At 32.2% G+C, this 22,828-nt stretch overlaps 3 protein-coding genes across 3 annotated transcripts; all 3 read right to left on the reverse strand.

Annotated features, from left to right (window-relative positions):
* Positions 1–2,381: 2,381 nt before the first annotated feature.
* On the reverse strand, positions 2,382–7,848 carry SYN3 (Rad21/Rec8-like family protein). The gene is made up of 13 exons (XM_085750185.1): positions 7,537–7,848; positions 5,834–6,098; positions 5,668–5,714; positions 5,530–5,579; positions 5,366–5,433; positions 4,923–5,272; positions 4,626–4,845; positions 4,393–4,523; positions 3,811–4,313; positions 3,382–3,424; positions 3,207–3,255; positions 2,909–3,044; positions 2,382–2,672 (listed from the first exon to the last, which is right to left on the reverse strand). Exons 1-13 carry the CDS (start codon positions 7,658–7,660, stop codon positions 2,574–2,576), a joined length of 2,085 nt encoding a protein of 694 aa, XP_085606311.1. The 5' UTR covers positions 7,661–7,848; the 3' UTR covers positions 2,382–2,573.
* Positions 7,849–12,937: 5,089 nt separating this feature from the next.
* On the reverse strand, positions 12,938–13,833 carry LOC146934945 (uncharacterized). The gene is made up of 2 exons (XM_085750187.1): positions 13,339–13,833; positions 12,938–13,259 (listed from the first exon to the last, which is right to left on the reverse strand). Exons 1-2 carry the CDS (start codon positions 13,753–13,755, stop codon positions 13,185–13,187), a joined length of 492 nt encoding a protein of 163 aa, XP_085606313.1. The 5' UTR covers positions 13,756–13,833; the 3' UTR covers positions 12,938–13,184.
* Positions 13,834–16,982: 3,149 nt separating this feature from the next.
* LOC146934946 (uncharacterized) lies at positions 16,983–18,990 on the reverse strand. The gene is made up of 3 exons (XM_085750186.1): positions 18,428–18,990; positions 17,401–17,452; positions 16,983–17,272 (listed from the first exon to the last, which is right to left on the reverse strand). Exons 1-3 carry the CDS (start codon positions 18,857–18,859, stop codon positions 17,160–17,162), a joined length of 597 nt encoding a protein of 198 aa, XP_085606312.1. The 5' UTR covers positions 18,860–18,990; the 3' UTR covers positions 16,983–17,159.
* Between the last annotated feature and the right edge of the window lie 3,838 nt (positions 18,991–22,828).

The raw sequence follows: 22,828 nt of genomic DNA on the forward strand, positions 1-22,828 counted from the left end.
ATTTTCTCCATGTCTAATACACCAGGCATCGCTGAAAACATCCAATACATTTTATATTCTATGTTACTGAGTCTTTGAGTCTTTGTGCTCACTATGTTTAGGGTGATTTTTTCAAGTCTAGCTTGACATTGAAAAGTTGATAAGTATGTTCGGACTACTCGTCAACAATTCAATGTAGAGCTTCTTTGTTACCGAATCACAGTTAGAGTCATAAATTAGAATGTTGTTTTTCGTCGTATAATTGAATTATATTTTATAAAGTTGTTGTATTAAAGGTTCGAAAAGAATTCAACTTTTATCATATTCATTTTATTTCTATTTTATTTGAATTTATCTGAGTCTCTAATATCAAATATCTTCCTAGATGTTATAATAACTTAGTTGCTAAAAATAATGCATTGTTATACGTAGGAGTTGGGTCCAAACTTCAAACACCCACTAAATTCAAGTCACTAAGTTATTTGAAGGAAAAAAAAAAAAAATGAAGTCTTCGTGCTTTTATCAATAAAGAAATACCGAAAACAACCTGCGCCCCTTTTCAAAAATAACATTTGTCACAATTTCTTGTGGGGGCATAAAGGGGACTGCCACAATGCCATCTAATAAATAAGATAAAATAACTTTTTTTAAAATACAAAAGATAAAATAAAATTAACTATCTACTTTGTGACACTTTTATTTTTTTGGAGGGATCACGTCATTGGAAGGTTGAGTAGAAACATTTTGATTAACATTGGCACTTAGCTCCTGAGTTAATGAACACACCCACGCATTAATCCCCGTTTTTAAATATATGTTGCCTCCTTCAAAAATATATGTTGCCGTAATTTTATAAGTGTATTATCCAAGTAATTTACTTTAACCATGAGTTTTAAATAAGGGTCCTGCTAACCGGTGTTCTTGGGGCACTGGTTAAGCGTATCATAAAAGGGAATTATTACCATAAAAGGGAATTGTTTTTGACTTTAATATAAATTAATTACACAATTTCAATGCATTAACTACTGTATAATTTCCTTTTTCATATCCTTAACCAGTGCCCTGGGGGCACCGGTTAGCATTTCCCTTTAAATAATATACAACTACAAATGTTAGCATGTAATATGTTGTTCGATTAACCCACTTGGGTTGTCATGTTGATATTGGCTTGGAACCTGTGAATGTGCTCCTCCTCGATGTGTCAGGTTCGATTATGTTGTTCGATTTGTCTCGAATTTTTTTTAAATATCAAATTTTATAAAAAAATTATTACATATAATTATAGATATTAATAAGTAAATTTGTGTATTAACATGTGTGAAGTGATTCACTACAATTAGGAACGGATGGAATCTCATTGAATAAATGAAATTAAGAGAAAAGTAGTATTGAGTTGTAGTGATATTTTTTTGGTAAAATGACAGAGAAAATAAAGAAGAAGAAAAAAACTAGAAATGCTCATGTTGGGGCATTAAGCCTTAACACTGTTTTTAACTTCGATGGAGAAGTCTGCCAAAAGCTCAGACCTAACCTTGAATATCGCCCAAGCTTGGCCAAAAATTCACACATCTGGTGCTTTATCTTCACCAACAAAAATGTGTATAAATGATTATGCGAGTGCTCCAAATGTCAACGAAGATGGATGGCTTCTAAAGAATCTATCTCGCAAATAACATTTTGAATAGAGTTGTTGATTACCAACATTCAATCATGATACACTTCAATCAGCTAAAATCATATCCTTTACCATGTAACGATATACAACTATTTTTTCTATAATAAATTAATGATAATTTTATACCGTAAGAATTTACAATTATAGTGATCATGTGTGTTTGTGTGTGTATAATCAAGATCCGTTAACACCAAATAAGTCAAATTATTGGAATTAACCATTATTGTAAAAGATCGTGGGGTAATGTTTAATCAGAGTTGAGAAGCTTTTTAAAGGATGAAACTTCAATACAATAAAGGTCTAAGAACAACTCAAGTTTCGATTACAAAGATATATAGATAGATATATACTTTACATAAGACTTGTTTTGTACCAAGTCTAGCACAATACAACTACTGAACAGGTCACCTCAAGTCACACTGACTTCATAAGGACCATAGCATGGACATGCTCTAGAGACACACTCAAGTAGGTAGTTGAACCTATGAGGATCGTTTGTTTGATCTAAATCTTCTCATGATTTGTCTACAACTGTCCAGAGATAGTTGTCCAAGTTATGGTTTTGGATCATAAAACCATAATCGTCCCACCATAAAGCTTTGCTCATGGTATAGGCTCAGGTACACTCTTTTTTAATCTAAAACCTCACATTCATGGATGTTCTTTAGGGATGACGGAATTGTTCTTTCTTTGCCCCTTTGATTCACCAAAATAATGCTATCAAAACTTGAGGAGAAATCATAAGGTTTTAAATTAAGTGTAAGGAAAAAAGAATTCAAGCCTATAAAAAAAAAATGAAATAAAATCCAAGGGGGTGGTTAACCTCTAATTTACTCTTTAAGGTAAAATACACATTTCTAAAGGGGTTAACCTCTAATTTACATCAGGGACTAAACTGGACTGTAAATAACTAAAAATATTAAATTTTAGCTTTGGCAAGTGCTGGAGTCAACTTGAAGCTAATATCACCATAAGGCTCCTCTTGTTGTACATCAATAAGATCATGAGTCTTTAACACCTGTAATGCAACATACAGATATAAGTTTTGGAGATTAAGGATATGCACTGTCAGCGTAAAGTTACTTTACACTAACATCCAATCATATAACTCTTCAATTTTCCACATCAAATTTGACAGTTAGTAAATAAAAGACAGTTATGTAGGTATTTGTTTTGTTGGCGAGCTTTGATTGGTTGTCGATGTAAAACAATTTAATATCAGTTAATTTTTAACTTGGAAATGTCATGACTCACCAAAACTTCAAAGAACATCCTAGCAGCAATCTTTCTAGTTTTTCCATCCAAGATCTTGTTCAAGCTGAAATCTTCAGCAGGTTGCTCTGGAATTGTTGTACATGGAGAATAATCTTTTAAATATTGAGCTAGACCCCTGAAATTTTGAAGAACCAAAGTTAACATAACAACTTATGTGGCACAGATCCAAATGGAAAGCTTTTCCATAGCCTTTCGCTAAGGTGATTTAATGTTACATGATATGAACAACTGAAACAAGAACAGATATATCCTAAAATAGTAATAAATTGATAAGTACCTAGTCCTCCCAGACAATGTATCAATACTTCTACTCGTACTTTGTGAACCTGTCATTAAAAAGTTTACGTCAACTATAATATCACTGTTACAGAAACTTGCTAGCAAATATTAACATAACTTGAGTAAAATACTGTCATGAATCAAATAGCAGATGACACGAAAATAGAACATACTGGCTGTGGCTGGTGTACTATCTTCTTCGAGAAACCAGAGGTCCTGCAATATAACAAGGTTAAGAAGATATTAGATTGCTTGAAATGCTTCAATTCAACCAAAAGCAAAACCGTACAAGGATATTGTGTGCAAGGTAGAATATGCAGGATAGCACTGTGATAGTTTGAAAAGTATGAACAGAAGAGAACTTGTCACACGAAAATATTCATTAACAATGGAACAAAACGGAGACCAACAATATGTCATATGTATATCCTTACCTATCGTAAGAGAGCAAAAAGATGGAAGTATAAATATCTCATTCAATTTTTTTCTCAGCTCATGTAAAAAAGCTAACTAGAATAACAGTTTTATGCTGAAAGGAAATGGAATATAATTCATCAAGTGAGATTGTACAAAAGTATTCATGAAGAGACATTAAATCTTACGTCTTTTCCAGCAGAACTGATAAATTGATTAGTATCTGAAAAGTCATGGCTCTGAAATATGTTATCATGATATGTGCTAGGGGTGCCAGTTTCTGATGCATGAGCTCGAGGTGATGTTGCACCGTATGGTATCTCCATTCCCTCAGAAACCGAAGTAGGAGTCGCAACACCTCCTTTATTAGGACTCCTGTAAGCACTTGGGATTATCTGTTCAGTGTCTTTGCTTTGAGTTGGGATAGTGGCAGGTTGATCATCAGCAACGGAGACAATGCGTTCAATCTCCGGTGCATCTGTTATTGGCTCATCAACAACGATTTCAGGTGCATCAGTTATTGGCTCGTCAACAGCAATTTCAGGTGCATCAGTTATTGGCTCGTCAGCAACTTGATTAATTGGAGGAGTAATAGTAGTATTATCCGGATGATCTTCCTCGGAGATGACCAAGTGAGGTTTTGAACATATATATTCCCTTCTTTGTATGTTTATAAGTTCATTGCATATTCCTGAATAAGAAGCCACAAGTTTCAATTGAGGAATGCAAGTACCAAAATTTGCAAATTGAATGATAAAAAGAACAGCTACCTGTAAATAAAGGCTGGTCAAAAACACCCTCCTTAAACCTTTTGCTCTTCAGTTCCCATGCGCCCAAAGCAGTGACGTCCTTTCGCTTCCGTCGTATGTTGCGAGTATCATTAAGGGCTTTCTTCATGACTCTATAATGGTATCCAAACATGAGAAACGAGTATAGGAAAACCGGGCGTAACTATATGTTGTAGGACACAAAAGCAGTTGAATCAAACAATGAAAAAAATTACCTATTTGGTAACACTATGGGGTCATCATAGAATTGATTTCTCTTCCTTACTCTTTGAGGCCTCTCACCCTGATCCTGACCCTGTCCTTGCTCCATTTGAGGGACAGGACCCTGTCCTTGCTCCATTTGATGGGTAGAACTCTGTCCCTGCTCCATTTGAGGGGTAGGAAGCATCGCAGCATCGAAAGAACAACTCCTAAGAGATGGTTCAGAAATTGGCCCTAAGATTGAATACGAAAAAATCAGTTATAAATTTCTATGATTCGTATGTAAATGTAAGAGAAAGGTAAGCACTGACCTCCATGAACTTGTCCATCTGAGGCGCCACCATGAGAAGCATCTGGAGTTAGTGGTCTAGCTGGTTGAGTTGGAGGGGTTTCAGCATGGATCTCAGGAATCATTTCAGGAGTCTGATCCTTTTCATGAACATTTTTGTCGATATCCATATCTGTTGGAATATTTTCAACAGCATCATTGGAGGGATCGCGAAGAGCTTCCGGTGGCAATGTCTGTTTTGTAACGGGATCCTGAAAGATATGATGATGGCTATCGTCACTATTATGACTGGTAGTATGTGACTCTATATGGGAACTTGGACCACCATCTTGAACATCCACTACCCTTGTCGGTGGAGATTGGGGAATAATTCTATAAGGACAAATAACAATGTATTATTCTATTGGTTCATAAGAGGAAACAGAAATAAAAATGTAAATGAACACCAAAACCAACAAAGCTTACTCTTCCTCATTTGGTCTTGCATCAGAATCTGGTGGCGGTTGTGCATTTGAAGGACTGGATGGTATGTCCTAAAAATACAAGAAAACAAGTAGTTGAAAAAAATTTGTAACTCAAATTAAAGGCATAAGTTCTATGTTGATAAAAGGAATGAAGAGGAAAGGCACCTCATCGAAACGTATAGCCACATAATTATCCACTATAATAGGACTTCGATCTGCACATGGAGTATCATTAAAATATTTTAAACTTTCATGTGTTACTTAAAAAATACATAACTAAAATTATGAATCCACTTAGTTAACCTGCAAGAGTAATCTCATCTTGACTCCTCCTGTGAACATCCTCATACCTAAGACAACCAATTATATATCAGTTGTATAGAAATTTTGGTAATGATATGAAAAGCTAAAGAAAACTCAGTTGTATAGAAATTTTGATAATAGTATGAAAAGATAAAGGAAACTCTACCCGTTAATATCTATTTCATAGCCTAAGTTAAGCGCATCAAGGTCAAAAGTGGCTGGCATGGTAATAGAATGAACCGGTGCTTGCCTCGCATCCTCAGGTAGAGTGTTATTTGATACAGAAGCAAATACTTTGTACAGAACAGTACGAACAAGATTGCAGTCGTTAAGAAGGTAATCAACTTTTTTCGAATAAATACGAACAACACCTAAGAGTAGGTGAGCCGACATCCTTAATGCAATGGGAACCCCAGGATCCATTATATGCTCTGAAAGAAACATTGAAGATCAATAATTAATCACAGCAACAATATTGATAAACATTGTAGAAAGCAGAACCTTTACACACTTAAAAACTGAAACTTCGATTAAAAAAACTAAGGTAATAAAAATCGGGTCTACTCCAATAAAGGCTGAAACTTGCTATGCCATAAAAGTGGGAAACAAACCGATCATCCGGTCAAAAAACGGCGGTTCAAGTGATTTCACTTGTTCAAGTAACTTGATCAAAAAACAACACACTCAGATTCCTTTTGTTTTCAATCAAGAAAAATCAATTTTTTTAATGGAAAATTAAAACCCTACAGAGTAACATTGTCCCTCGCAAGTGACCGAAAACCCAGAGTAACATTATCTGATTTTGAGCAAGCTACAAACTTTTAAACTTTGAGATTATAAAAATGTCTACAACAATGTCAATAGATATTGTGGAAAGCAAAAAACCTAATAAACAAAATCTCTAAATGCAAGTTTAGAAGAATAAAATAAAACTATCATGGAAACAAAATCAACAAACAACAAAATTCAATAATTAAAATTCATAAATTACTAACTTCAATAACTTTCAAGGTCCTCAATTGTCACAAACACCCCACCATTCACAAAAGGAACCAATACACTCAAATATTAAAAATTTTGTATGGGAGATTAAAACCCAATAGACAAAAAAAATAAAAAACTTTCAAACTTTGAGAATAAAAAAACATTCATGAACAGCCTCACCACCACCACAATAGGAACTAACAGACTCAAAAATTAAGCCTAAAAGAATGGCTCAAAAATCTCAACAAATAACTGAAAACCCAAATTGGGTTTGGGTTTTGATAAACTTTGAGAACAAAAAATTATTTTTTGTTTTCAATCAACAAAAAATAAATTTTTATATGAAAAATTAAAACTCAATAGAATGAATAACATTACCCCCTAAAAAATTCTCAAACCCAGATGGATTTTTGATAAACTTTGACGCCATCGCAGAAAAATTAAAATCCATTAGAATGAACAATATTACCGCTCAAAAAAAATCCAAAAACCCAGATAGGATTTTGAGAAAAATACAAACTTTCAAACATTGAAATACAAAAAACATATAATTCAATCAAGAAAAATTATTTTTTTATGAAAAACTAAAACCCAATAGAATGAGTAACATTACCCCACAAAAAAAAACTCAACCCAGATAGAATTTTGATAAACTTTGACAATAAAACAATTTATTTATTGTTTTCAATCAAGAAAAAAATTAAAAATTATGAAAAATCAATTTTTTTTATGAAAAATTAAAACCCAATAGAATAAACAACATCATCCCTCCAAAAATCACAAAACCCATATAGGAATTTGAGAAAAAATCAATCTTTTAAACTTTAATATTAAAAAAAACAATAAAAAATAAAAAAAATGGGTTTTGAAGTAAAGGGTACTTACGAACAGTGGAGGGAATATCAGTAGAAGCATACTGAGATTTCTTGAGTCTGTGTTGAAGATGAGCAGCGATCCAAACCGTTGAGAGTGGTCCTTTTCGCGCCAAAAACGTTTGAGAGTAAAACATTCTTCTTCTCTTTCTTCTTCTTCTTCTTTTTCTTCTTCTTGTTTTTCTAATAATTTCAGAGAAATTGGGGTTTTATGAGAAATTAGGGTTACGATTGGTTTTGTTTATTTAAGGAAAGTTTTTGGCGCGCGATTTTTGATGAAATTTTGGTTTTTTTGAAGTGCCGCTTTTTATTTATATTGTCGTGTAATCGTGTCATGGAAGTTGTGTGTTTGTGTTGTGTTGGATACTCTTCGTGTGGGTTTGTAACAAAACACCTTGGTTCATCCTATATTTACGATAACTACCATTCTTATATTTTATTAATTGAATATTCAAATTGATACGATTTATTTAATAATCATAGATATTTAGGACTTTAAAATTGTAACAAATTCAGCCAACTATCTTTATTTATTCCAATGACACTGTTAATAAAACAAATATAATGTAAATTCGTATCTTTTTTTCAATAACATTGTTAATATAAGATTATATAAAGGCTGCCAACAATAAAACTTGCTCCCTCCATTCCTTTTTAAGTGTCATTCTATTGTGGATTTTTCGTTCCCATTAAACCATCGTTTTGATATTCTAAAGGTATGATTTGTCAATTATATCTTTTGTCAATTACTCTTAACTTTTTCAATAAAACTAATTAATGTTATATATTTAAAAAACTAAATTTTGTTTTTTTTTTAAAACAAAGATTGTTTCTTATTATCCTAAAATTTTTAAAAGAATTTGTTACCTATAATAATGGTTCATGAATAGTTAAAATTTTATAAATAAGATGAGTGGTAATTGTTAAAAAAAATTCAAGTGCAAAGTAAAGGAACATATCTGAGAGAAAAATAAAATAAAAGACTTCATTAATGTTCAAAAGGAATAAAGAGTGGAAGACTCATCGGAACGGCTCATGAAATAGTTGAAGACTCGTTTGACAAGATAGAAGAACAATATTTAAAAATTGACAATTGTTTGTTATTAAAGAGTGCAAAAAAAAAGTAATTTGTTGGAGAAAAAGATAGTAACTAACAAATGTTTGTTACCAGATAAAGATAACATATTAAATTTTTTGGAAGGCGAAAGTGTGCAAAAAAATAGAAATATATTGATGGATTAAAATGAGGGTATAATAGGAAGAAAAGGTTCAAAAATACACTTCGTTATTTTGGTGTTAATATTCTAAAACGACATTCAAAAAGAAACGGAATGAGTATTTTAGAAGAATTTGTTAAAAAGATATAATTCGAATAATAAAAAAAGAAGTTCAAATGAGTTAACATCCGTGGCTCACGGATTATGATAGACTTCAAAGTTCAACAATTGTTAACAAGTAATCTTATTAATAAAAGTTCTTTAGTCTCTTAGATAACTTTTTAGAGCCAGAAAAGATATTGCAAATTTTCTTTCTAATTTTTTGTTATTTTTTTAGAAAATGATCGCGTATCTTATATATCTTATCTATAAAAGTTCTGAAGTATCTTAGACAATTTTTTTGAGCCAAAAAAGTTGTTGCAAATTTTCTTCCTAATTTTTTGTTCTTTTTTATTTTTTAGAAAATGATCGCGTATCTTATATTATTTATAAAATTTCTTAAGTTTCTTAGCAACTTTTTGGAAAGAATATGTTACTTGTCCTCATAATCTACCTTATTGACCATATTCACCAAAACTTGTGAATCTTCTCAACAATTACTTAGATCATCCTCAATGACGAGGTCTTTACGATTTAAGACCCGGTACCTAATAGGTACCCTCATTGAGAATTTTTTTTTGGGTCTCGTAAGATTCAGGGTCTCACTTAAAGCTCCCATAAGTGGACCTCACACCACTTTTTAATAAAATAATCACTCTTGTTGAATTTATTTATAAAATATACACCAGTTTCTCCAATTCCACAAAGACCAACAAGTTACCATAAATATAGTCGAACAAGATACGTTAGTTGTTGCATTCCCTTTATCTCCACATATTCTAAAAGATCCACTCCTTCGTCCCACTCGAGAATAAAGCAAGTAATATTTTTAGAATTTATTAATCGAAACCAAATTTGAGTAACATGCATACAAATACTTCGTTCCATTTATTTATTTGATTGAAGATTGGTAAGAATCCTTTGACGAGCCACTAAACACATAAAGACTTCAATTTGAAGAGTGGTATTCGACGAGCCACTAAACACATAAAGACTTCAATTTGAAGAGTGGTATTCGTCACAGTTACCGCATGCATTAAGGATATCACATAACCTCAAAGTGTTATGGATCACTACAAAAGAAGATTGAACATGGTGGATTGCATTGTTCACCATAAATTCACTTATCAAACCAAGCATGATTTTTTTTACCATCACCAATTTGCCATAAAGTGTTTCGATGAAAATTTTCCCAAACTAAGGCAAGAGCTTTCTAGAGAGGGAATTCATAATTCTGAACACCAATTGATAGTCGTAGATCATGCTCCCTAACATACTTTGCATACAAAACCTTGCAACAAAGGCCATTTGGTTTATGTACTAGATGCCATATAATCTTCATGAAAAAAGACCCATCCATGGCTTGAGTGTTCTTAAGGTCCAAATTAACCACCATGAAGTTAAAATAATAGTCACAAGAAAATGAGGTTTAAATTGCGACCCTTTTAATTTTTTATCTTTTAAACTAAACTTTAGAATGAGAATCGACGAATATGATTATGAAGCATGGAAGTGCATAAATCCAATTAAAGTGATTTGGCGTGTGATATAAGTTTAATGATCTAAATATAAATAAAGAGTATGGATAAAAGAGTATAACACACAAGATAATCATGGTTCACTCAAGGTAGGTTAGTTCAATCCCCACAAATTGTGGAGTTTTTTAATAGGGTCTTGCTAACCAGTGCCCTAAGGGCAATGGTTAAGGAGTCCATAAGTAGAAATTTTGTCTTGGAAATGTAAGTTGTTACAATTGACCAAGTAATAATTACATCACTTTTTATTAAAAACTTACTTATTTTGGTTGCTTAACCATTTGCCCTTAGGGCACTGGTTAACATTCTCCTTTCTAATATGATGCTTAAGAATGCTTCTCCGCGCCTTCAACTCATGATCTCGATGACATTTACGATGCTTACACAAGTTTCTAACACTCACTTAATCCTTCTTAACACCCCCAAAGAAGATTAAACAAGTTCTTACATAAAGACAAAAGTTTGCAAGTGATTCTAATTTCCCTTTGGTGAGGAATAAATATGATTCAAAAATACACTTAGAATGATATTGATACAAGTATGAGTGCTTGAATGTGTTTTCTAATTTCATTTTTATCCTTATTCAAAAAACATTATTATGTAGAAGTATACTCCCTCTGTTTCATAATGAGCAATCCATTTGCAAAAAAAAAAAAAATTGTTCTAAAATGAATGACCCTTTTGATTTTCAAGACATTATTAATTGCGTTTTTTCCAATTTTACCCTCTAATTAATATTACTTTCATTATTTTAAATTTAAAGTCAATATATTTTACTATACATTTATGATAGTGGTGATTACACCAATACATGAAAAAATAATTTTAATAAAAATATCATTCTCTTTTTTTTTTTTTTTTTCTGTGTGTTTGTTTCAAGTTTACCAAATTTATTCCTAGGAATAACATTCCTTGGAATATAAAGATGAGAAATTTATTCCAAGGTATTTACGAAAAATATGTTTGGTTAACTTTATAATATTCCTAGGAACCATAAAATTAGGGATATAATAGGTGACTATTTATGAATTTATTCTCATCTCCATGGGAACTTTATTCCCACCCTTTTCCTTGGGAAAATTTTTCTATTCCCAGGAACATTTATATCCGGGAATAAAATTTAATAAACTTGTAACAAACATAGGCATACATATTCCTATCATTTTATTCCGGGAATCAACAAATATAACTTGAAACAAACATACCAAATATTGCTGTGTGTTGTATTTCTCGCTGTTGCTTTATCTCTATTTTCTTCTACCACATCCGCTTCACATCTATAGTTGCCGACAAAAGATATTCAACTCTGCATGCTTTATGTGTTTACATCTCGATGTAATTTTTGAAGCATTATTTAGCCACAAGTTTGTCTTGAGAAGAAATTTGGACTGTATTTGAGAAGTACTATAATACAAGAGGTTCAACAATCAAGTGTAATCATGATGAAAATGAAGAGATTGGTTAAGTTTTACGAGAAAAGAAAAGGTAGATAAATGATTTACTGTGGTTTTTTTTTTTTGACATATATGTCCCAAAAAGAAAACACTGTTCACTAAGGGCCTATTTAAAATAGTTTTTGTTTTCAGTTTTTGAAATATACAAATCTTCTTCTCACAATAGTTATCCTTTTACATGTTTTAGATTTTTAGTCCCCGAAACTAAAAAATTCAAAACAGTTTCTAAAACTGTAATTTTAAAAATAGTTTAGCAAACAAATTTTTAATTTTCAAGTTTTTAAAAACTTCTCTAAAAAAAATTAAAAACTAAAAAAGAATTTTTGGGAAGTGTTTCAAACATGCTCTAAATCATTGATCTATCTTTTCTTTTCTCGTAGAACTTAATCGATCTCTTCATTTCCATCATGATTGGACAAAATTTAAGAGAAAGTTTATATTTTTAAGTTGTTTAACATGTACCTTAGGACATAAGTTAGCATTAACTATTTAGTTATTACTCCCTCCGTTTCAAAATGAGTGTCGTTTTAGGTGTTTACACACATATTAAGAAATAGAATGATTATTTTACCAAATTATCCTTATTAACTATTGGTTAGTTTTAAAAGTAATACTTTGGAAGTAGTGTGCAAAATATTAATTGGAGGGTACAATTGGAAAGAAAATGTTAATATTGCATTGGAAACTGAAAGTGACATTCATTTTGAAACAATTTTTTTTACTAAAGCGACACTTATTTTGAAACGGATGAAGTAATAAACAAAGAAACTAGCTTTTCAAAACCAAAAAGGGTCATGTACCCTTTTTTTTGTTTGCTTGTTATAAATTGGGGGACCAGCAATAAGAGGTCCATATTCGAGGAATCCTCGTATTCACATTTTTTTGTTAAAATAGATAAGCTAATAAACACCATGCTTGTACCATTAAGCAAGAGGTCCATATTGGGGACCCTTGGTATTTATTTATGATGGAACCAGTTCCCATATTCATATGCCACTACAGGAAAAACATTGAACATTTATATATGAATGGATGCATGTCAGATATAGCCACTTGCATGTATGAACTATGGTAAAGATAAATTTGATAATTCTTTTGGCTCTGCAAAATATTGGAATTCAAATGGAGCTTTTTTATAAATCCAATATTCGATGTTCAATAGGTAAGTAATTTGACAATATAGCTAAGTAATTTGAATTGAAATTGTAATCAATAATACATATTCTACACTAAGGTACCTTCTGGAATGATGTCAATAGAGCTTAATTTTTTTAAAATTGTTGTATTCTCGTATCTGTATGCACCGTACACATGCAACATAGATAATTTTCATCCGAAGAAGAAGGAAGCTACTGATCATAGGACCAACGGTTCGAAGTCATCTCCAACACTCCGACTAAGGATCTCAAATCCGACACGATTCACAACTACCTGATGATAATTTGAATAAAAACAACAACGACGGCAACAACAAAGTACAAAAATAGTTGACGAGTTATGAAGAACTAACCGTAATGAAGACACGAGCTCTGGTAACAAGAGGAAAAGACATATTAGGGTTAGCAAAATCCCTAAAAAGCCTTCTTAAAAGAAACGGAAGATCACGTAATCTCTGAGCAATACTAGCATTAGATTGTTCACCAAAAAGACGATTATATCTCTGAATATCAGCCACAATCAGACGATCCTGCTCATAATCGTTGTTGTCGTCAACATCGGTGAAAACAAGAAGGTTAATAGGACGACGACAGAGAGGACATTTGCAAGGTTGAAGAGGAGAAGAGTATTGCCAAACTTGGATAATACAATTTGCACAAAACCAGTGAGAACAATTTGCTTGACATGAGAGTTGGAAGTTTCCGTGACAGATTGAACATCGATCGTTCGTTGCTGGACCTTCGCCGCTGCTGTGATGCTCTACATCCATCTCTGTCCCTCCCACTGAGTAATCGGAAGGAAATATATATATATTCTTTAAGCTGATGTTGTCATACTCAAAACAGATTAAAATGGGACCAATGTCACCATATATCTAGTAGGTTCGCATTTGAATCAGATTAAAACAATTAAAACGTGACTGACTAATAAATTTGAGAATAAAAAAATTATTTTTTGTTTTCAATAATTTTCTTTTTAAAAAAATATGAAAAATTAAAAACCAACAAAATGAGTAACATTGCCCCTAAAAAAACCTCAAACCCAGATGAGATTTTGATAAACTTTGATAAGAACGGAACTATTGGAATGTGAAGTTTCCGCTTTTGTTTTGTCGTGTAATCGTGTGAAAGAGGCTCTGTGTTGTGTTGGATACGCTTCGTGTGTTTTTGTTTGCAGGGTTTATAGAAAAACACCTTAGTTCATGCTATATTTAATAAGTGCCACTGTTTTTTTTTTTTTTTTTTTTAAAAATGATATTTGTACAACAATTTTTGACAATTTTTGTGACAACGCATCTCTCATACTCATATTATGTTTTTTCTCCTCTCTCAATTGTTTTGATTTTCGTATCAATACTTTTTTCTTTCTAAATCTATGGTTGTGAGATAGGTTATCCAACAAATGATTGTTCAAATAATTCAACTCATTTTTTTTAGAGTCCGAATGCCTTAAGGGTACTCTTTAAGGATTCCAAATTAAGAAACTATTTATTGTTTTTTAGTCTTACTAACGAGTGTTTTAAAGGTACTCTTTAAAGATTCTAAATTAAGAAACTATTTATTGAAAAAGTCTAATATTTTAATTTCTGATGCATTGAATACACAAGTTTTTCATAAAAACTTACTATCTAAATTTCTTAAAGAGTGTCCTTAAGACACTCGTTAACCTTTCCTTTTTTTATAAAGTAATCCCATAAACGAAATGACCCTTGCTATATTATTTAATGAATATTCAATTTAGTATTTAATAACCATGGCCAGAAACCAAGTCCCGAAAAGTATAAATGTAACGTAGATGCTTCCTTTTTTCACACCCTAAATAGAGTTGGATTTGTGTGCATTCAAGATGATGAATGTCGATTTGTGCTGGCCAAAACAAAGTAGTTGACTCCACTCCTTAATGTTAACTTGGAGGAGTCCTTAGGCTTGTTATCAGCGCTAAGGTGGGTATTGTGGACTTAAATATTGATTTCAAAATTGTGGTAGATAGTCTCTATTAGGGGACAAGCCAACGTAGTTGCTCATAGTTTAACAAATGAGGTTACGTGTCATGCTAGTTTCCGTATTCATATTAAGATTTCATCTTGCATCTCTACTATTATTATAAATGAAATGCACCAAGTTTCTTTCTGTAAAAAAATGATAATAAATATCTCTAAAAAAAACTTGTAAATCATGAACATTGGTTTTTTAATGAAATTTTGATTTTTTTTTTTTGAAGAAAATGAAATTTTGATTAAAAGTATAGGTTTAAATGTTTTTGCTTTTCAAATTATAACAAATTCAAAACTATGTAAACTAGATTACATATAGTATAGATAAACACACGACAAAGTAATATGTAAAATATAACATTTAATTATGATTTTTCTCTCGAGCCATTTTTTCCATCTTTTTTTCTTTCTGATTTACTGATTTGAAACTAGAGAGTGGATAGATCGCTTATAAAAATGAAATACTTATAAAATCAATTTTAGAAGTTGTACCAAACGGGTCCGTAGACCGACTACTTTAGTATTACTGAACTTGCAGCACTATATACATTCACTACACCTTTTCCAAGTTTAAAGCTTGATGTGAGCATTAAGGTACTAAACCACTTCTGTGACTTTTTACAGAATCTGATTTGCAAAGTTTTCAGCAGAAATCAAAACCAGAAAGGTACCTATACTTATGACTCTGTTTAGGGTGGGTGACCTTGATAGGTCTCCTACCATGCATCGGTGTTTAGAACCATTAGATCATGAATGTCCATATTAACTATCATAAATGTTCCACACCATACGCTTCTAAGTATTTTGTTCGCCCCTTCTGGGACACCGCCACATCGTTACAGTGTTTCGGCTTCCCTAAAACATTTGAATCCGTCTTTCATCACAAATAACAACTAACATCACCTGATTTGAATGTGAAAACAATGGTTTCAAACTGAGGGATGACAAATTGATTATGGTTATACGAGGGTGAAATTGTAAAGGGACAAGCTTCTGATTCCATAATTAGTACTTAGTAGTACAAGTATAGAATGAAGGACAACAAAAAGAAACAGAACTGTCAACACCTATTTGTTCTCTAGTGAGATCTCTTCTTACTATTCAAAAGGGTGGATTTTTTAAGGAAGAACAGAGGTTGATGAAGCAACTCAGTTCTTTAGATCTTGATACGAATATTGATTATTATTAAGGTCACAAAACTTAAAATCGTTTTCTGTGAGGCATTCACAGAAAACAGGATTCCAATATAAAGTGATAACTTTCATAAGTGAAAGATCGACTAAGTGAAGAGAATTGCTCTATGCACCTGTGGATTGCCCAGTCTATGAAATAAGTCGATCGGGAGTTACACTCCAATCCAAAACTGCCCATCGGGTCGTAACTCTCGATATGTTTTGTACGATCGGGAGTTACAATCCGATAAATTCAAGGAACTTTTGAGCAATCTGCGGGGCTCACATAACAATTCTCCTAAGTGAAACCAGCCTGATTGGCAAATGCCCAATGTCATGCGCCTTAAATGCCAACAACAACCACAAACCTAAGACCAAAGGAGAATCAACTTCCAGATTCTCACAAGGTAAAAAGAAAGAAAGAAAAGTAAAATGGCAAGGAACATAAAGGCATAAATGCTCAGTAGTTTTTCTGTGATCATGGTTTTTGACATTAAAACAACACAGCCTTAAAAGGCCAAATCAACTGCATTTGAATGCAGTTCTATATAGTGTCAAAGATTGCAATGAGATCGTGACCATTATTGTAACTGTTACTTAAAAACCTTGCTTATGATATGCTCTAGTAGCGTTCAGCGATTTACCCATTTGTTACCATAGAGGTTAGAACGAATACACAACCAGGTTCCGAAATTCATGTCATTTTATCCTTTAACCAACGATCACAGGAAAACTAGTGAGCATTTATGAATAGATGCATGTCATTTATAGCCACCAGCACGTATGAACTATGATAAAAGTAAATTTGATAATTCTTTTGGCTCCACGAAATATTTGAAATTTAAATGGAGCTTTTCTATTCACTTCTTGCTAAATCCAATATTCGAAAATGAACTGAACCGAGTCTATCTATGTACAAAACAGAGCATTGTCAAATTTTCACAAGATGAAAGTAAATGCAACATCTCATTTCACTACTTTACCTAAAAAATGTAAAAGGTGCATAACTCACGAACCCCCATGTCGGAGGTAAAGTACTGATCTATAGAGTGCAGCAACATGTAGGAAAAAGATTAGAGCAATTAGGACATCATCCAAAAGACCAATTATTCCCAACATCCCTGCACAGAAAAGAGAACAAAATTCAAGCATGAGTAATAGATACTTACAGAAATTCAATAAAACGACAAAATATAACTAAGTAATTGAACTGAAATTGAAATCAATATAACATTCTACGGTACGGTACCTTCTGGAATGATGTCAATAGGGCTGAAGATGTATATGATACTTAGTAGCATCTGTATAAAAGAGACAATGTCTGTGTCAGAATCCACACCACAAAAGTGTTACAACAACAACAACCACCAAGCCTTATCCCAATAAGCGGCTACATTTATCAAATTACGTCATAATGCTCTATCATATACCGCATTTCTACCTAACTCGATAATCTCTAGATCTTTGTTCAGTTTATTTATACTTTTTTAGGTCTTCCTCCGCCATAAATTATCACACAACATTTGAACATTTCAGGAAATGAGGGACTAACATACTTATAGGATGCCTTTGATCTACTAAAAGGTAAATACTAGACTGAACAACACAAACTTTTATGATGTTGAACATTTTTTTGTCCTATACGATTTTGGGTGGATAAAAGACTATTTTGGTATTTTATACAACTTATATTTAAGCCAGAAAGTTGTGTTGTGGTTTACCGAGGGGAAAAAAATTCAGTTTTTCGCCTAACCCTTGAAAAATATTACAATCAAACATACTCCCTCCGTTTCAAAATGGATGTCGTTTAAGGTTTTACACACATATTAAGAAATTCATTAAAGAAAAAATAATACTTTGGAAGTGGTGTATATAGTATTAATTGAAGGGTACAATTGAAAAGAAAAAGTTATTATTGCATTCGAAAAGTGACATTTATTCTGAAACAATTTTAATCTTTTTTTGCTAAAACGACACTCATTTTGAAACGGATGGACAAGCGATAGTCTCTCTACACGTATTTAAAAATTGTGGTTGGACCTAACACAATGCCACAAAATCGGCTTGTAAGATAAAAACTACCCTCACTTCGGTCATCTCTTGTCCGATGTGGAACTTTTAACAACAGTTACACACATTTTCCACCCTAAATACCTACACTTACTGACTTGACCGTCTTTGCAACTACACCATAGATCTCAAATCCAACCGTAGATCTAAAATCCAAAGCAAGAAAGTAAAACATAATTGATGAGAGTTATTCAGAAAGAACTAACCGTAATGAAAACACGAGCTCTAATAACAAGAGGAAGAGAAGTATTAGGGTTAACAAAATCCCTAAAAAGCCTTTTCAAAAGAAAAGGAAGATCACGTAATCTCTGAACAATACTAGCATTAGATTGTTGACCAAAAACACGGTTATATCTTTGAATATCAGCCAAATTCAAACGATCTTGTTCAGAATTGTTGTTACCACCACCGGCGTCGACGACGACGTCGGTGGGAACAAGAAGGTTAATAGGACGACGACAGAGAGGACATTTGCAAGGTTGAAGAGGAGAAGAATACTGCCAAACTTGGATGATACAGTTAGCACAAAACCAGTGAGAGCAATTTGCTTGACATGGGAGTTGGAAGTTTCCGTGACAGATTGAACATAGATCGTTTGTTGGTGGACCTTCGCCGCCGCTTTCAACTTCTTCATTCATTGTGAGATGATAGGGTTTTGGTGTTGTCGGTGATAATGAGTGGAGTTTTCTCTCTATCTCAATCTTTTACGATGTGGTTGGTAGGATTGAGAAAATGGATTAGAAGAAGGAAAGAAAGATAGTTAAAGCCTGAAAGGAAAGGAAGTGAGAGAATTTTTATCTTTATATTTACTAGCGTCCACGCCCGTGCCCGTCTATCCGCTTTTTCTACTGCGCTAACATTTGTATAGACTTGACTATGTTTCTTGTGAAAATATTGGTTTTGTTTTAAGTTTGAATACAATTCGTTATATTTTGTTTGGGTTCATAAATAGAAGAAATAACATTAAAACAACCATTCATATATAGAATATTTTTACTTAATTTTTAGCCGTCTTTTATTTCAACACATTCCTTTTAGTTCATAAAGATACATGAATGATATTTGAAAGACTTTCTTAAAGAGTATAGCTTTTACAAATTGAAAGATAAAATAAAAGGATGTAGTGATGACTACAACAACACCAAACAAAGACCATGAAGGCCACAAATTTCTCGAGTGACTTAAACAAACAAAAATGGTAACCATAATGTTGGGACTATACCAAATTGTGTGTCATAATACTTGAGCATGTATATATTCATCCCCGCACTACTTGGCCTTCTCATCCCACTACGTGGATTTGTTTCCATATTGTTTGCACCTTCTCTTGGTACTTTGATCTATCTAGTGCCTTATTTTTCAAGCTTGCTTATACTACTACTTCCCTCATTGATTAATGTCTAGTGGCTTTATTAATAGGTATAAATTACATCAATCACTGCTTAGAATTGTGATTGTACTCTTAGACATGAACGAAATACAATTTGATTGCAAATAAAATTAACAACCAATAAACTTAAAACGATTGACACCATTCAGACTCTTGAAGGGGGTTTATCCTCTTCCTCGTACTTCACTTCATTTCTTCTTTTATATAGGCTACTTCATTTGCTTTAATTTATATTGTTCTTATTTTTCCACTACATGCACTTAACTTAAAACAAAGCCACCCCATTAAGGGGATAAACACATTGTCGCTCTATTTGATTTGGAATGAACAAATGATATATTAATCCTTCCACCTTAAACCCAAGTAAATTTACATTTTTGGGTAGATACATGACTATTATTGTTGAAATTGACACAATATACATTTACTTTTAGAATTAAAGTATTAAAAAGTGGAAGCATTTAAACCTTAAAAAGCAAGAACAATCATAAGAGTACCGGTGAAAAAGTAATTGTTCATATTATTATAGTTTAGGTTAGATACTTACACATTTTGTTGTGTGTTGATACTGACAAAAGATAACAAATATAAGTATGAGAAGCCATCAAGATAGAATATCTCAAAGTAGCAATTGACAGTTTTTTAAACAAAAATCAGATATAATTATTGAAAAATTAATGCAGTAGAAAACATCTTTTACCGCTAGTTTTTTTGGTTGCTTTGCTGCCCTCCGTGCTTTAGAGCGTAAACTCTTTGTATGTGCATCCCGATCATGTAACCACAACGTATCACATGCCTCGTCTTTTCTGAAAATGTCAACAACACATCGTTTTTCCTTTACTCTTTTTTTATTTTTGAATAAGCTAAATTAACCCACCTATTTTGGCACCGGAGAGAATTGAATCTGAAACCTTAAGGAGGACAATCCCAAATCTCAAGTCAATACCACCAGGCTAACCCAAGTGGGTTCGTTTTTCCTTTACTCTTGACTTTCATTTTGTCTATCCCAACTGAGTCTTTGTTATCCATTGATTACCTTCTTCCGTACTTGTAAAGAACACTATTAGTATTGGTCAAGAATAATGATTTGTGAAATTCTTTGATATATTAATTTTTTTATCTAACAAATTAATATTGAGTTGATAAATAATTTCAATACCTTGCACTATTGTTATTGACTTAAGAATAAGTATAAAAATTCAATCTCAATGCTATATTTTTGTTGTGAATAAGTTGCAGTGATATATAAGACATACAAAAAGGTAATCAAATAAAAAAGGGACTTTGCAATATAAGATGTAAATCCAAGTATCCAACTATAAACTCTTGTTTAAAATTTTGTCAAAGTTTGGCGGACCATTACACAAAATGGCAAGATAGAAATCATGTAACATGAATTTTGTCCAATTTAAGATGTAAATCCAACTATAAACTCTTAATAAAGGACTTGCTGAAAAATTTATTCCAGATGGTGGTCCTGTTTAATCCTCTAATTAATTGAAGGTTAGTGATTCAATCTACTCCATCCATGAATGTGAATTCAACAAAAGAAATGAAATTGAAAACCCATGCCATTAAAATGGTGAACGGTTAGGAAAATTTATGAATAACAATTGTTTTTTTTTAACCATGACCATTTAAAATGAAAGTCACCATGACTACATAACCATTTCAACGTTCTCATGATCAACCGCACAAAAATCCTTAAATTCTACACAAAAAACTTGATTAAACGTACTTCTTGTGGCCCCTTTTTCACAATATTTTCCTCTCTCTCTCCCTCTCTCTCTCTCTCATGTACTTTGCTAGTTGCTATAACTGTATGCATTTCAACTGTCTATACAGTGGAAGAGGATGAAGCGTTTTTGGCAATGAGTTTAATTGTGAGTGGGGAAAGCGAATGAGATCACAGTTTTAGAAACCGCTTGTTTAACTACAATTACACAGAAAGATGGCGATTGGGTGTTGTTAACCGATAATAATTGCTAAGGGAGTTTTCGGAACAAAACTTTCTTGTATGTTATAGATTATAGATAGTAATTAGTTTTGGCTATAAAAATCAGGCATGAACATGCAACAAAAATAAAAATCAAGTCATATTGTAGACGATGTAAAACTATAAAGAAACAAACCATGAAATAAGAAAGAAAGGAGAAGCAAGCATTTCTTGCAAATACGTTAGTTGTGGTTGTGGGAACATAAAAGTGACAAACACAAAAATCCATGCTACTAATAATAAAAAAGATGTGAACAATAAATATAATAAATGGTAAAACATCCAAGGCAAAGCAATGATCATAGTATATGTAACCACTTTTTGTATTATCTGCCATTTTCTTTACAAAATATTTGCTCAACGTGTTCAGCCATTTGTGGGGAATTAAATTTTAAGCATTTGTAAAAAAAAAAAAAAAAAAACATGAATGTGATAGTAGTTATGAAACCTCTGATTTGGAGCAGTAGTCAAAATAGGTTGAATTGGTCCTCAATTTGTTGATGTCGTGTTCAAACTTATTTCTTCCTCTCTCAACAGATTTTCAATTGTATAATGTTTTTGTTTGGAAATGTTTTGGGTAAAGACAATTTTGTGTTTTAAGTGGTGTATGGCAGCGGTTGTAGGAGTTTTAGTGTGCAAGGCGGTTGATTTTTTCTTAATAACTGGTCAAATGAGTTAGTGTCAGGGCATTTTGGGATTTACAAAAAAAGGCTACACCAAAAAATAGTATTGACTTTATTAATAGGTATAGATTTATTTTTTTAAAAGGGCAATTTTGGTATTTACTTTGGTAAAATCTCGGTTTTAATTTCATATTTTTAATTGCGTAATTTTGGTCATCAATTAAGAAATTTTGATCAATATATATTTTTGAGAGTACAATGACAATATATATTTTTGAGAGTACAACTTCATAACGTGACGAAACAAAAAACATAATCGTCGAGAGTTTTTAAAAATATGGTGTTAAATTGGATGGTGATCATATATATATATATATATATGGAGTCAAAAGAAAGTCAATTGAAATGATATAAGGAGTTGAGACTAAATAATTTATCGTCATGTCATCAAATTCGATGATCAATATAATGAATTTGTCAATTTTTTCAAAATAGAGGATCAAAATTGCGCAATTAAAAATAGGAGAAATAGGGCATGTGACCCTTTTTCATACAAATAAAAAGGACTTTGGTTTTACCAAAATAAGATGATTAAAAT

This window comes from Medicago sativa, chromosome 3 (genome assembly GCF_051527215.1).
Source record: "Medicago sativa cultivar Bolivia chromosome 3, Bolivia_mono, whole genome shotgun sequence".
Taxonomy (NCBI): domain Eukaryota; kingdom Viridiplantae; phylum Streptophyta; class Magnoliopsida; order Fabales; family Fabaceae; genus Medicago; species Medicago sativa.

Excerpts from the sequence above, each read along its gene's own strand:
- LOC146934945 (XM_085750187.1), bottom strand. The coding sequence starts at position 13,755 with ATGGATGTAGAGCATCACAGCAGCGGCGAAGGTCCAGCAACGAACGAT. Across the intron at positions 13,260-13,338 it reads GAGCTCGTGTCTTCATTACG|GTAGTTGTGAATCGTGTCGG; the intron begins GTTAGTTCTTCA and ends AATTATCATCAG.
- LOC146934946 (XM_085750186.1), bottom strand. The coding sequence starts at position 18,859 with ATGAATGAAGAAGTTGAAAGCGGCGGCGAAGGTCCACCAACAAACGAT. Across the intron at positions 17,453-18,427 it reads GAGCTCGTGTTTTCATTACG|ATGCTACTAAGTATCATATA; the intron begins GTTAGTTCTTTC and ends TCTTTTATACAG. Across the intron at positions 17,273-17,400 it reads TATTGACATCATTCCAGAAG|GGATGTTGGGAATAATTGGT; the intron begins GTACCGTACCGT and ends TTTTCTGTGCAG.
- SYN3 (XM_085750185.1), bottom strand. The coding sequence starts at position 7,660 with ATGTTTTACTCTCAAACGTTTTTGGCGCGAAAAGGACCACTCTCAACG. Across the intron at positions 5,715-5,833 it reads TATGAAATAGATATTAACGG|GTATGAGGATGTTCACAGGA; the intron begins GTAGAGTTTCCT and ends TGGTTGTCTTAG. Across the intron at positions 4,524-4,625 it reads CCCATAGTGTTACCAAATAG|AGTCATGAAGAAAGCCCTTA; the intron begins GTAATTTTTTTC and ends ATACCATTATAG.